This window comes from Triticum urartu, unplaced genomic scaffold (assembly GCF_003073215.2).
Source record: "Triticum urartu cultivar G1812 unplaced genomic scaffold, Tu2.1 TuUngrouped_contig_5124, whole genome shotgun sequence".
Taxonomy (NCBI): domain Eukaryota; kingdom Viridiplantae; phylum Streptophyta; class Magnoliopsida; order Poales; family Poaceae; genus Triticum; species Triticum urartu.
This window is the reverse complement of record NW_024115772.1, coordinates 3,737-18,337: the sequence shown is the minus strand read 5'-3', so window position 1 is coordinate 18,337 and position 14,601 is coordinate 3,737. Positions and strand designations below refer to the sequence as shown.

The window sequence follows — 14,601 nt, the reverse complement described above, 5'->3', positions numbered from 1 at the left end:
TGCATTGATGATTGCTGCCTCTCTCCCGCCTCATTTTTGGGCTGAGGCCGTCTCCACATCCACCTATCTTATCAATATACAGCCTTCCGCTGCTCTACAGGGTGGTGTTCCTTTCGAGCGACTTTTTGATCGTTCTCCCGATTATTCGATGCTTCGCTTGTTTGGTTGTGTTTGCTATGTTCTTCTTGCCCCTCGCGAACGCACCAAACTGACCGCTCAGTCTGTTGAGTGTGTCTTCTTAGGCTACAGTGATGAGCATAAGGGCTATCGTTGTTGGGATCCTATTGGTCGTCGGATGCGTATCTCTCGAGATGTGACTTTTGAAGAGTCTCGTCCCTTCTACCCACGCCCATCTTCCTCGACTTTTTCAGTGCAGGATATCTCTTTCCTCACTTTTCCTGACTCACCTATCACCCCCGCCGACACTGTACCTCTCCGTTCCACTTCCTCTCCTTCTCCACATCTTGTTGACTTGCAGCCACCATCCTCCCCGGTCTCCTCGCCTCGCATGTCGCCGGATTCTCCACCTTCATCTCCGGTGACTTCCTCTCCCAGTTTGTCACCGGATTCTACACCTTCATCTCCGGTGACTTCTTCGTCGTCACCCCCTGATTCTACCTTGCCGATTCCTTCTTCTATTATTCCATCTCTTCCTCAGCATTACACTCGTCGTCCACGACCAGTTGATGTCTCTGTGGATGGGTCGTCATCTTCCTCTCAGCCTACTTATGGCTTGCGTTCTCGTCCTCGTCCGCCTGTTGATCGCTTTGGATTTCCCACCGCTGGTGCTGCTGTTCTTGAGCCGACTTCTTACCGTCAGGCTGTTGTTCATCCTGAATGGCAGTTTGCGATGGCAGAGGAGATTGCTGCTCTTGAACGCACTGGTACTTGGGATCTTGTTTCTCTTCCTCCCGGAGTCCGTCCGATCACTTGTAAGTGGGTCTACAAGGTTAAGACTCGCTCCGATGGTTCTCTTGAGCGTCACAAAGCTCGTCTTGTGGCTCCTTGTGGCTTTCAGCAGGAGCATGGTCGTGATTATGATGAGACTTTTGCTCCTGTGGCTCATATGACCACTGTTCGTACCCTTCTTGCCGTTGCCTCTGCACGCCACTGGTCTATATCTCAGCTTGATGTTAAGAATGCCTTTCTTAATGGTGAGCTGCGTGAGGAGGTGTACATGCAGCCACCACCTGGGTATTCTGTTCCTGATGGCATGGTATGTCGTCTTCGTCGCTCTCTCTATGGCCTTAAGCAAGCCCCCCGCGCCTGGTTTGAGCGCTTTGCCTCTGTGATCACTGCTGCTGGTTTTTTAGCAAGTGCTCATGATCCAGCATTGTTTATTCACCTTTCTCCTCGTGGTCGGACTCTTCTTCTTCTTTATGTTGATGACATGATCATCACGGGGGATGACCCCGAGTATATTGCACTGATGGTGATCCTCTCCCTGATCCGACGCGTTATCGTCATCTTGTTGGCAGTCTTGTCTATCTAGCTGTCACTCGTCCGGACATCTCTTATCCGGTTCATATTCTGAGTCAGTTTGTCTCTGCCCCCACCTCGGTTCACTATAGTCATCTCCTTCGTGTTCTTCGATATCTTCGAGGCACGATCTCTCACCGTCTATTCTTTCCTCGCTCCAGTTCTTTACAGCTCCAGGCCTATTCGGATGCTACGTGGGCTAGTGATCCTTCCGATCGCCGTTCACTTTCTGCTTACTGTGTTTTTCTTGGTGGTTCTCTCATTGCCTGGAAGACGAAGAAACAGCTTGCAGTTTGCCGTTTGAGTGCCGAGGCTGAGTTGCGAGCAATGGCTCTTTTGACGGCAGAGGTGACTTGGTTACGGTGGTTACTTCAGGATTTTGGTGTTTCTGTCACTACACCGACTCTGCTTTTATCTGACAGTACAGGTGCTATCAGCATTGCACGCGATCCTGTGAAGCATGAGCTCACCAAGCATATTGGTGTTGATGCTTTCTATGTGCGCGCTGCTGTGCAGGATCAGGTTATTGCTCTTCAGTATGTGCCTTCCGAGTTACAGTTGGCGGATTTCCTGACGAAGGCTCAGACTAGAGCACAACATGGCTTTTATCTCTCCAAACTCAGTGTTGTTCATCCACCATGAGTTTGAGGGGGGGTGTTAGAGTTATAATATAAGTCATGTACCCCTTTGTATTTATCTCGTTGTATGAGGGGTTTCCTGCATATGTTCCACACCTGTACATGTATATATATATCGGCCTATGGCCTCATGGGAATACAAGTTGCATATTCCTAACAGTCTCATATGCCTCCTGGACAGAATGATAGCTGTTCTGGACTATTTGGTGATTCTTTCAAGCTGAAAGGGAAGTTCTCTGTTGAAGAGATACTTAATACCGAGTTTCATGAAGGAAGTAACAGTAACGAATTGATTGGAAGTTTTTCTGGAGATGGATTCAACTTTGCAGCAGGAGAATGTTCTGTTCCATATAGGGAGTCCCTAATTGACCTCCATGAAAATAGGCAATCAAAATTTGTTGTCCCAGAAAGTGGCATTGCAAGCGTGATAGAAGCTGAAGTACCAATGGAGGATGCTATTTCTTCACAAAATTCTTCTGTTTCTTCTCAACATTCGCCAGATTACCCTTTTCACAGAACTGATCCAATGGGGTTCAGTTTGTTGCCATACTTCCCAGAAAAGGACCACATGGTGATAAATTTACCCAATAGGATGACAAGTTCAACTGGACATGCAGAGCATCCACCAATGCAAGATTTCCAGAACATGCATAATGATATGGTCGGATCATCAGAATATGGAGTTAATCTTCTTCCAGTCCCAGGTGTGAATAAAGATGTGTTGTTTGATCTAAACAGAACTTATCAGGCTTACGCCTCCTATCTCCAGAATGGCCATGTGGATTCGACGAGTGTTCCTTTTGTCAGCCATCTGGACAATTCATTCTGCACAGGCCTTGATAGCATGTTTCATCCAAATATTACACAACCTGAGGATAGTTTTTATCAGTTACCATCTGCTTCTAGCATGTCCAACAGAAATAAAACCAGAGAGGCTGATTGTTCAAGCAATGTTCTATATTGTATGGACGAGTCACTAGTCCAGCAGAAGTCCCATTTTCCTACCGAGCCTTCGCAAAATGAGAATTTTTCACCAATAATGAAACAAAACTTTCAGCCATTAATTAGTTCAGTGGATGAGTCACTTTCTAAAGAACAGTTATTTTGTGAATACAAATTTTCAAGCAAGGACATTGAAGTTCCATTTGCGCAACAGCAAGAGTGTTCAAATTCGCAAGAGGTATACAGAACAAGGGCAAAGCAAATGGACGGTCAGTCAGGATGCAGCCAACCCCAACTGGAAAACATTATCAGACTTCAGGCAGAAACATGTGAAAATTATTGTTCTTCAAACTTGTGTGAAAACCTGAATGCTCATTCACAGGTCTCACAGGGAGTTGCAGATCCCATAAGGAAATCAAAAGTTAGTCAAAAAGGTTCATCGGAAGTTCCTACAGATGAATCAAAAGGAAAGACGGTGTGTGGGCCTACAGAGAAAACTTATGATTGGGAAAAAATACGAAAAGAATTGTTCGCCAATAATGGAGATAAACCAAGAAGTCCTAATGCAAAAGATTCGGTTGATTGGGAAGCAGTACGGCAAGCAGATGTGAAAGCCATATCTGAAACCATTAGAGAGCGAGGACTGAACAATATGCTAGCAGGCCGAATAAAAGTAAGTCTGGTATAAGGAAGCTTTTTGACAAAATGACAGGGCTGAAAACTCTAGCCAGTCAAACATGTCCACATTTCAACTGTGGTACATGTTTGATTTACAATATTAAATTTGCCCATTTTAATCTTGGTCATTCGCTGTGCAGGAATTTCTAAATCGATTGGTGAGAGACCATGGAAGCATTGATCTTGAATGGCTGAGAGATCTCGAACCAGAAACAGCAAAGTAAGTAACCAGTTACATTTTAAGAAAACTATCAGACCTATTGACCGACGAAAAAGGCTTTCCCCCCTCTTTATATTACAAAGCAACCACCAAGCAAAACAAGGTCACACCAGCAGTACAGGAGCAGTTCAAACAAAACACAAACTAGTCTAGTTCCGAAGAAGAGTGCAAGGTTAGCTGGGGGCACAGCACAACAACCCCAACAAAGAAATAGAGCAACAAGCTAATCCGGCTCCGGCGGTGGTGGCGGGGACGGGAGGCGATGGAGCGAAGCTCGGCAATGATCCTGTCAATGTTGTTGCGAGCACACCGCTTACTGAGCGGTCTCCATAGCTGTAAGAAACCACATAATTTGTAATATCGCGTCAGTAGCGCGTCGCGGAATCATCAGTCAATCACAAGCTTATTACGGATGGTCCATAATGTCCAAGCTAGAGCGCTAATTACTACCACCCACATTGTGGGTCGTTGACTAGCGGCATGTTACGCACTTCAAGGAACATATCTGGGAGGTTGCCATGGCACCATCCGCCACCAATCCCCTCCTGAAGGGTACTCCACAGGAAGATCGCTGCCGGACATGTGAAAAAAGATGTGACTGGAGTCTTCCGGGACATCACATAGTGGGCAATTTCCATCGCTGGGGCCACTTCTCTTTCGAACCTCGGTACTCGAGGGTAACCAACCTCGCGCCAATTTCCAAAGGAAGATTTTGATCTTCATCGACACTTTCATCTCCCAAAGGAGATTAAGTTCCGCCAGACCCGGCGTGGCTGCAATGGCCTTATATAAGGACTTAGAGGAGAATTGTCCACTCGGCTCGAGATGCCAAGAGATGGTGTCACTCTCAAGCGAGGGGGTGTGTAGCGCCACACACTCAATCAGCTCCTCCCATTGGTCCCGTTCCGCCGTACCAAAAGTACGTCTAAGCGTGAGGTTGGCAAGGTTACCAAGGGCATCTTCTACCGAGATATGAGGTCTCGCACAAATGCCGAAAAGCAGCGCAAAGCGTACCGCGAAAGGTCTGGTACCCGACCAACGGTCCAACCAAAACAGGGTACCAACCCCGGATCCTACCGAGATAGAAGATCCTATACGGAGGACCGGGAGTAGTTGGATTATCGCTTGCCAGAACTGGGACCCTCCAGACCGTGGGGCAAACGCCAATGGTTGGCCACGCAAATATTTTGCGTGTAGGATGTCTAACCACAACCCGCTCTCGCCCGCGGCTATTCTCCACAACCATTTGGAGAGAAGGGTGATGTTCATCCGTTTGGATGAAATAACCCCCAAGCCACCTTGGTCCTTTGGTTTACAAATCTCCGACCACTTGACCATGTGGTACTTTTGTTTATCGCCATTGCCGGCCCAAAAGAACCTAGATTGGTATTTGGCAATGTCGTGATGAAGGGATTCCGGGAAGCTATAGAATCCCATAAGGGTACGCAAAAGGCTTGTTTTAGTTTCATAAATTATTCTTATAGCCACATGGGATAGATAATGCACTTGTTTTCAAGCATTCTTTCCACGAATACGCAAAAGGCTTGCATCTCATTGCCCTAAAACAAAGGAGAGTTTTGCATATCTCGTGGTTCGTCGATTGAACCATGCACCCAGTCACAACACAATGTGATTACTCCCTGGGCATGATTAACATCACACCCCTTGCACCAGCTAGCTCTGCGCCTCTGGTCCCAAGCACGAGCTGCCAGGCTCTTAAGCCTGACGAAGCTGAATATCGACACTTAGAACTGAAGACAGTATATAGAGGTGTAATGTTTCACCTCTGAGTGATGAAGCCTGCGTCGTCCAATCTGCATCTTACGGTTCCTGGCGCCACTTACCGCTTCCTACCAGCTTCGGCAATATCAACCACAGGTGGTCCATCCTACGGCTCACCGAAGCCCAGCCGTCACTGTTAATTTATCCGACAACGGGCTTGCTCATTTACTGTTTCCCCCTCTTTTGCTTGCTGTCCTGTAAGGCTATAAGAACAACCATTCTGGATCTGAGACGATCATCTCTTGTAACTGGGTTAAAACCCTAAGCCGCTGTGTTCCGGCTGGCCTCATATGTACCTCAGATCTTGCCCAGATTGAGTGCTTTATCCTGCCAAAGTAGCTACTTTCTACTGAAATTCCTCTTAAACTGTAACTCATCGACAGTTCAGCTAGTCTAAACCTGTCACGAGCCTCGTCCTGAATCTTGCACAGCTGCTGCGGGATGCCTCATCGTGCAGCACTGAGAGTGCAGATGTTCCGCTGCTTCCAGGCACCAGGCTGCAATCATGATGAGCGATGTTGTGCCCTTCCTCTGAGCAGCAATACAGACAAGACTGAGGAGGCCCACCATGATTGGAAGTAGACACCCGGCTGCCGTAGTGGTGCCATAGTTTTGGCACAAGACTAGGCAATCGACCAAAAGATGCTAAACAAGATAACTTCAGTCAGTGGTGCCTGTTTGTTTTTTCGTTCTTTTCTTGGGCTTGTTGAGCTATGCCCTCAGCAGAATCTGTTGTACTGCTGTGTGTGTGTGTGTGTGTGTGTGTGTGCGTGTTGTGTGCAGCGTGAACCTTGTTAAACTTTGTTGGACCTTGGCTCTAGTGGTTGCTTTATTTATAAAGCAGGGCGAAAGCCTTTTTTGGTAAACAAGATAACTTCATAGTAAAGTAATAGAAGTGCACATAGTATATAAGATGGCAGAATCTTATGTGACGATGCTAATACTGAGATATTTTTTATAAGTCAATTTGATCCCAAGATATTCAACTAAGTAGTAACCGAGTGTCGGAAAATTCCGAGTGCTATGTGCGATTTGCATGTCTCAAACATGCTTGTCATACAGGCCTGTCTATTAGCAATAGCTAAATATTTTTTTCTTAATTACGTTTGACCATTGCATTTTCTTAACCTGTCAGAACCTTTGTTTCACCCTTTCAGGGAGTTCCTTCTAAGCATTAGAGGGCTTGGACTCAAAAGTACTGAGTGTGTTCGCCTTTTGACACTAGGTCATGTAGCTTTTCCGGTATGTTCGGTCCTTACCTTGAGAAGCTTCTCCCAGTTACACTCTTATTCAGAGAATCTTTATGTTTAATCCCTTAGGTGGACACAAATGTTGCTCGGATATGTGTCAGGCTTGGCTGGGTGCCTCTTCAACCTCTGCCTGACTCTCTTCAACTGCACCTATTGAAACTGTATGTTTCTTATTCCCTTGAGTTAGCTTGATCACAGGGAGCATATACATATATACCGGTTAATTTGTCTGACATATATCATCTTCTTCCATCGAAGTTATCCCGTGCTGGACCACATACAGAAATATCTTTGGCCTCGACTATGCAAGCTTGATCAGTTTACTTTGTAAGTCAAATTAAGCATTTCAGAAAACAAATATTCTTAGCTTCCAACATTTAGTAACACCTCTCAGTATGCAGGTACGAGCTTCACTACCAAATGATAACTTTTGGAAAGGTGACAGGCGCGAGACAGTGCATCTATCTAATGATCTAACAGGAATTTGAGTTAATATGAACTGATGGACTGTTTTCTTCCTCTTTCAGATTTTCTGTACCAAAAGTAAGCCTAACTGCAATGCATGCCCCATGAGAGCTGAGTGTAAGCACTTCGCTAGTGCATTTGCAAGGTAATCTCTTAAATTGCATGATATCCTTGTTACTTCAGCTATTAACCAGCTACACAATATTTTTTAGACCTTAGATCATGGAGTATATATGAAGGATGATATTCTCTATCTATTGCAATTCACAATTGTAGCTCTAGACTATGTGTATGATACGAGCAACCTTGGCACAACTATACACGACCTGATTATTTTCTAATCATAAGATATAGTTACATTTATACTGGAGTGTAAATCAGTTCTCCCTAGTTTAAAATTTGATTGAAATTATCGGGCTAGCATTAATGAAAAGCTCATACCTATTCGATTTTCTGTTCACGCACTTACCTGTTCTACTAGCTTGATATTCAAATGGTGAGTTTTATGTGAATTTTGAGATTTCGTGGAATCCAAATTGTATTTTGCTGACATGTCACTAACAATAATGTGTGTAATACAGTGCAAGGCTTTTGCTTACTGGTCCTGAGGAGAAGAGTTCGGTTGCATCAGAAAATTTAAAGGTCGCAGAGATGTGCCACCAAACATACATAGACCCGAGACCAGAGGGTCATTTTGAGTGGAATGCAAACCATCACGGCCATGTTGCTTCTGGTAATCATCAGCCAATTGTGGAGGAACCATCAAGCCCCGATCCTGAACCAGAAATTGCAGCACAAGAAGCTTCAGTACAGGATCTTTTCACTGACGACCCTGATGAAATTCCTACCATCAATCTTAACATGGAGGAGTTTAAACAAAACTTGAGGAGTTATATGCAAGCAAATAACATTGATACTGAAGACACTGACATGTCAAAGGCCTTGGTCGCTATAAGTCCCGAAGCTGCATCTATTCCAACTCGCAAGCTCAAGAACGTCAGTCGCCTGAGGAGTGTACACAAAGTGTATGAATTTTTCCTTGATATTAAACTAATTAGAATATCTCAGAGTTCCTTTGTAATATCTGCATCACTCAGGATGGAGAACACACACATCTATCTATGTATAATTTCATTTGTTTGCAGCTTATTGTTTTGACTTATTTAATTTAATTTGTTTGCAGCTATGAACTGCCGGATTGGCACCCTATTCTGAAAGGAGTAAGTTCCGAGCAGATAGCAACTTAGGCACTTTTTTTTATTAATCAAGTATGCGTTAAAGCCAGGGTTTTGCTTACATATTTGCAGTTCGACAAAAGAGAGCCAGACGATCACTGTCGATATCATCTTTATGTTTGGACCCGAGGCAAGAGCATGCACTTGAAACTTTATCCTAGTTACATGTTAATAATGCTGGAAATTTAAACAGGTGAAACAGCACAATCAGCTGATGCACCAAAGACATTCTGTAACTTCGACGAAACCAGTAAACTATGTGGAAGTTCAACATGCTTTAGCGGCAACAGTGCACGGGAAATTCAGGCTCAGAAAGTCAGAACAACAATTCTGGCAAGTTCCTAATAGGTTTTCTAAATGAGTTACTCGCAGAAAAACCTTTTTAAACATGATGATAAATTTATGTGCATATATATAATATCCATAAAGCAAAAATAATCACTGTGTGACAAATTCAAGCAGATACCATGCCGGACAGCAATGAGAGGAAGCTTTCCGCTTAATGGGACATATTTTCAAGTTAATGAGGTGAGCATAATTTTTTTGTAGTCACGACTGCCAGTAATAGAAAGTTAAGATTTTGGTCATGGGATTTATATGTGGTACAAATTTTGTGATGTAGTTGTTTGCTGACCATCAGTCAAGCACAAATCCAATTGATGTACCGGGAGCATGGATACGGGGCCTCCGAAGACGAATGGTTTACTTTGGAACGTCAGTTCCGACAATATTTAGAGGTCTCTCTCTCTCCCACAACTTGTGGCCTTCTAGATCAGGGTCTAGTACATAAACTGAGCCTTCAATTTGTCTCATATCTGCATTGACAAAGTCCTGTCCATGGCTTCATGCATCACTGTGTCTGACATACACAACCTTATGCCCCCAGTAGCCCTGACTTGTAGCACCTCCCGAGCATCACTGTCCATCTTCATTGGCTTGACATCCTGCATAACTTGGGAGCAAGCTTATTGTTAGAAAACCCATGGCACAAAGTCGATCATCAGAGGACAAGCAATCACAACAAGACTCCGAATTTGTTAACGGTTCAACGCGACCGTCTATGGGCTCTCCTCCCCATGTACAAAATCAACATAGTACAATCAACCAAAGGCCCTGTTGCATAGTCCATCAAACAACGCCTCCTACCATCACCCACAGCTAGTTCAGTCATCCTTGTGACAGGACCATCCCCCTCATGATTTGTGTCTAGCCTACCAGCTTCGCCTAGTCTATTTTGGCTTTTTTTTTTCAGCAAACCTGCTTCCATTTGCTAGATGTGGCTAGAAACAGGACCAACAAGGGATTACAACCCACAGAAATTACTCAGGGGATACACAAGGAAAAAAGAGAGTAAAACAGACCTGGAGAAAACTCTCGCAAGAGTGTGCCACGTGAAGAGGTCCTTTTGCGGATGCCACGGTGCCTTCTCGGTTGCACACGTACTCATCATGCTTCTTGGCCACTAACCAAGGACATGCCTGCCACAGACAAACACAGTCACTGCCCGCCACCAGTAAACGAAGAACACCGGGATTGGGGCAATGGGACCTCCGGGTGATCTCACAACCATAGATCTGGAGGTTGGGGCTGAAGAATAAAAAAAAATCCAGTTTTTGCTTGTGCTTCAACAACATCGAGAGAACCCTTGAATGGGCAGTTCTCTCTGATTGGGCTGAGCCTTGTACTATTCATGGTGGGCCAAGTGCACAGGAGACTTTCTTCTTCTTTTCTTTTATGTTTTCTAATTTTCTCTGGTCACTGATTGGCTTTTGTAAAACATGTAACTAGTCACATAAATAACAATGCATTATATGGCACTGCCACAAAAAGTTTGGGAGGCATTTGAAAAGCTTTGGAATTTTTTTATAATTTTAATAGTGATTAAAATATTGTTTTGTCCCCTGTTTTAATTGTTTTAGGGCATCTAAATATTATATAAAATGTTGGTTTTGTTTTTTTATAACTGCTTTGGGATTATTTTCAATATCATGAACCAGAAAAAGTTTGGGAGGAATTTGAAAAGCTTTGGAATTTATAATTTTAATAGTGATTAAAATATTGTTTTGTCCCCTATTTTAATTGTTTTAGGGCATCTAAATATTATATAAAATGGTGGTCTTGTTTTTATAAGTGCTTTGGGATTATTTTCAATATCATGAACTATTTTTTATAATTAACTTAAGAAGTAATTATTTGACTTTATTTTAATTTTAAATTTCGAATTGGATTTGAATCAACGCGAGATTAACAACAGTGACAGCGGTGACATGGCATACTAGCATGTGATTACTGCAGCTGAACTACCGGGGTGTTACAAAACACCTCTTCAGAGTCGATGTTGGTGCGCTGCACGTAGCCCTCTGCGATGAGCCAAGCCTTGTACTTTATCACCTCCTCGGTGGTGTTCCTTTTCTGGTTGAACGCCCACTTCAGACTGATAGGTCGGTGACCTGCGGGCAGATCACAGACGGACCAAGTCCCGTTAGCTTCAATTGAAGCCACCTTGTCCATCATCGCAGCCCGCCAAGCAGCATGGAGCTCGGCCTTGGCAAATGCCGCCGGCTCGTCCTCCGGCATAAGAAGGAGCTCTACCTCCCCTGGGTTGGCCGCACCCTGATCAAGCAAGTCGATGACCCAGCGGTAGCGGTGCGCGGAATCAGGGTCGTCAGCGTCGTCGAACATCGTTGTATCATACGGCAGCGGCATAGCGAACTCCACTTCCTGTGCCGGCGGGTTTATGGAGTTTTCGCTGCCATGGCAGCAGTTCTAGGTGTCGAGGAAGCGCCCACTGGAGCGGTTGTCATGGCAGTGTTTTTGCTTGTTGCCGCAGATGGTCCTGGTGCTGCCATGGCAGTGTTTACGCCTGGCGCTGCCGTCGCACCTACATCCATGATGAAGTCGATGGTGAACGTGCCGCCGACGCGGTCCTTCTCCTGGCTCCAGCTCCAATTCGCGTCCTCGTCGAACCACGTCGCGAGAGACATACACGCGGCGGTTGGTGGGGTTGTACACCCGATAAGCTTTGGAGCCCGGCTCGTACCCGATGAACACCATGGGCATGCTCCGGTCGTCCAGCTTCTTGAGGTTTGGCCACACCGTCTCGACATGCGCGACGCGGCTGAAGACGTGCATGTGTTCCACCTCGGGCTTCTTGCCATGCGAGGCCTCGTAGGGCATCATCGCTTTGACGCTTCAAGTGTGCGCGTGGTTGAGGATGTACATGGCGGTGGTCACCGAATCTTCCCAAAAGTAGTCCGACATGTCCTTTGCCTTCATCATGTCGCGCGCCATCCCAACCACGGTCTCACAGGGTTGTCGTCGCCGCCGGGGACGACCTTGACCTTCTCTTCGTTGAGGAAGACCACACTGCGAGCCTGCACGGGGTCGCCCAAATTAGCTGCCATGGCATGGTTTTCGGCACTGCCCTGGTAGCCGAATTCGCTGTCGCTGCGCGGGGGGGGGGAGGAATCGCTGGCATGCCAGAGATCTCCACGACCTTAGCCAGCAACAGATCAGGATCGGCGTCGGCATTGACCTGAGCGCAGATCGGGATCGGCGTCGTCGTCGACCCGCCAGAGGACGATCCATGTCGGCATCAGGAGGGCGCTACTCGAGGTCGCCTACTGCACCACCACTTCGCCGCCACGGCGGCGGGTCCTGTGATGCCGCATGGAGGCGGTGGCGTACCGATCCCGGCTGCCGGAGCGTGTGACATGACTTTGATGCCACTTGTAGCCGCAAATGGAGATGAACACGGCAAGCGAGAGAGAAAGATTTTGTGCTGCACATCCTACCGGGTTGTGCCATCCCACGACCGAGCACACGCCCACGGCGCCCTAAAACTTCACCATGGATCGCACATAGCGCATCTCGCGGCTTCACTCCACCTAAAACCCCGAGAAATAGCTAACTAGATTATTCCAACAGGGTGTGGTCTTCCTTGTTCGGTTTCAAGATCATTGGATCCACCTCCTTGATAGCTTGAGTTAATCTTCCGTACAGAAGTCCCTGGCTGCAGAAGGACGTGTGAGATTAATTTGCTGAGATGCTCAAACTGTGCCTTGGGCATGTTGTCTCTATCAATGGGACCAAAGTTATCCATTTTTCCTAAATAAATTAACATATAACTAACCTTGTATGTGCTATTAACTACGGCACCAATGTTGGAATGAAATGAAGATCTATATTGGTGTTAAGATCCAAATCCTAGTGGGAACTGCAATGCTGTTAGGATCACCAAATTTAAAGGCCTTACATGGACGGATATAATGTTTGTATTCTCCATGGTTTTGTGTGGTGTGTAATCTAATTGAAATAATCACAGTTTTCCCGCAAAAAAGGAAATGGGACATCATAACTTTGTAGCACAGGTCTTTAGACTTTGTCTACCATGCCTGTCTGAACTTTATATAATGACTGAAACTGCTCTGTTACCGAAAAAGGCTTTCGCCCCGCTTTATAGATAAAGCCCAACATCCAAACAAAGTTCGGCCACAACACACACACGCACAAGTCTGACCACGACAAGAAGTCAAAGGGTTAATGCTGAGGGCACAATTCAACAAGCCCTGAAAAGCAGAACAAAAGGCACGCACACACAGGGTGCTGCACATCATCTAGTCTGGCTCCGGAGGAGGCGGGGGGAGCGGGGGCGCCAAGCTGAAGGCCATCAATCGAAGGTCGGCGATGAGGTTGTTGATGACGTCCCGGTCCTGTGGTCGGCTAAGCGGCCGCCAGAGCTGCAAGTAACCACACATTTTAAAAATGGCGTCAGTAGCACGTCGAAGAGGGACCTTCTGAATGACAAGCTTATTGCGGACGGTCCAAAGCGTCCAAGCGAGGACCCCAACGCAGAGCCATCTGAGATGGCGGTAGCGCGGGGGGGAAGCATGGATTTCAGCAAGCAGGTCAGGGAAGATGGTGTTACACCGCTGACCCCCAACTGTCTCGCGGAAGCAGGACCAGAGGAACTGGGCCGTAGGACACGCGAAGAAGATGTGGTTAGCATCCTCCACCGTGTCGCACAAGGGGCACATCCCGTTCCCAGGTCCATTACGCTTACGGACCTCCACGCCAGTTGGGAGGCGGCCGCGAATCCATTGCCATAAGAAGATCCGGATCTTCAAGGGCAGGCGGATATCCCAGATCAAACTAAAGGGTTCGGGTGTCGTCGAGGGGGCGATGGCCGCGTAGAGTGATTTGGTGGAAAAGCAGCCCGAAGGCTCGAGCCGCCAAGACGTTATATCCGGGGAGCCAACGCCATCCATAGGGAGGAGGGCAATGTCCTGCATAAGGGTGTCCCAGAAAGCCACTTCTGGAGGCCCGAAGGGGCGTCGGAAGGCGAGGCGCCCTAAGTCAATAAGGGCCGCCTCGACAGAGATACGAGGGTCAACTGCAATTGAGAAGAGCGCAGGGAATCGCGCGGCCAAGGGGGAGTCCCCAAGCCATCGGTCTAGCCAGAATAGTGTCGAAGATCCCGTACCAACCGCTATGGAGGTGCCAATACGAAGCAAGGTTTAAGTATTACACCCAGCCTCTGCATAACTAAGATGCATACAGTCGACAAAGTCCTCACGACAAGCCAAAATAAAAGAAGGCGATATACAAAGAAAAATTTATATCTGTATAATGCCTAAATAGTCGGTGGCCCAATCCTAAGATCATGTTGCCACCCATGATGGGTAAAAATATCTCTCGTTGTAGCCTCCAATCGTGTAGACACCTCCGTAAATAGGTCTCGATTCTCCATTCGATGTAGAGAGGACCATAAACAAAGTGTCCCGATACATTTGTAGATAACCTGCATAAGCGAAGTACTTTTACCATTAAAAATCTTATCATTTCTACATAGCCAAAGCGACCAAAACACGGCAATCACTTCCACCCTGAGAAGAATTCTAAGCTTGTGATCA

The 14,601-nt window shown here is 46.3% G+C and overlaps 1 protein-coding gene and 1 long non-coding RNA gene across 2 annotated transcripts; one reads left to right on the top strand and one right to left on the bottom strand.

Annotated features, from left to right (window-relative positions):
- The first annotated feature begins 1,430 nt into the window (after positions 1-1,430).
- Positions 1,431-8,060, top strand: LOC125528802 (protein ROS1A-like). The gene is made up of 7 exons (XM_048693239.1): positions 1,431-3,732; positions 3,878-3,957; positions 6,897-6,981; positions 7,059-7,150; positions 7,248-7,316; positions 7,391-7,427; positions 7,517-8,060. Exons 1-7 carry the CDS (start codon positions 2,284-2,286, stop codon positions 7,601-7,603), a joined length of 1,899 nt encoding a protein of 632 aa, XP_048549196.1. The 5' UTR covers positions 1,431-2,283; the 3' UTR covers positions 7,604-8,060.
- On the bottom strand, positions 3,915-10,039 carry LOC125528803. The gene is made up of 3 exons (XR_007292476.1): positions 8,385-10,039; positions 8,054-8,229; positions 3,915-4,290 (listed from the first exon to the last, which is right to left on the bottom strand). It is a non-coding gene; the product is annotated as an uncharacterized LOC125528803 (long non-coding RNA).
- Between the last annotated feature and the right edge of the window lie 4,562 nt (positions 10,040-14,601).

Bases quoted from the DNA above. Each gene is read 5' to 3' on its own strand.
- LOC125528802 (XM_048693239.1), top strand. From the start codon at position 2,284: ATGCCTCCTGGACAGAATGATAGCTGTTCTGGACTATTTGGTGATTCT. The intron at 3,733-3,877 runs GTAAGTCTGGTA...TTCGCTGTGCAG, and splicing joins TGCTAGCAGGCCGAATAAAA to GAATTTCTAAATCGATTGGT. The intron at 7,428-7,516 runs GTGACAGGCGCG...TTCCTCTTTCAG, and splicing joins AAATGATAACTTTTGGAAAG to ATTTTCTGTACCAAAAGTAA.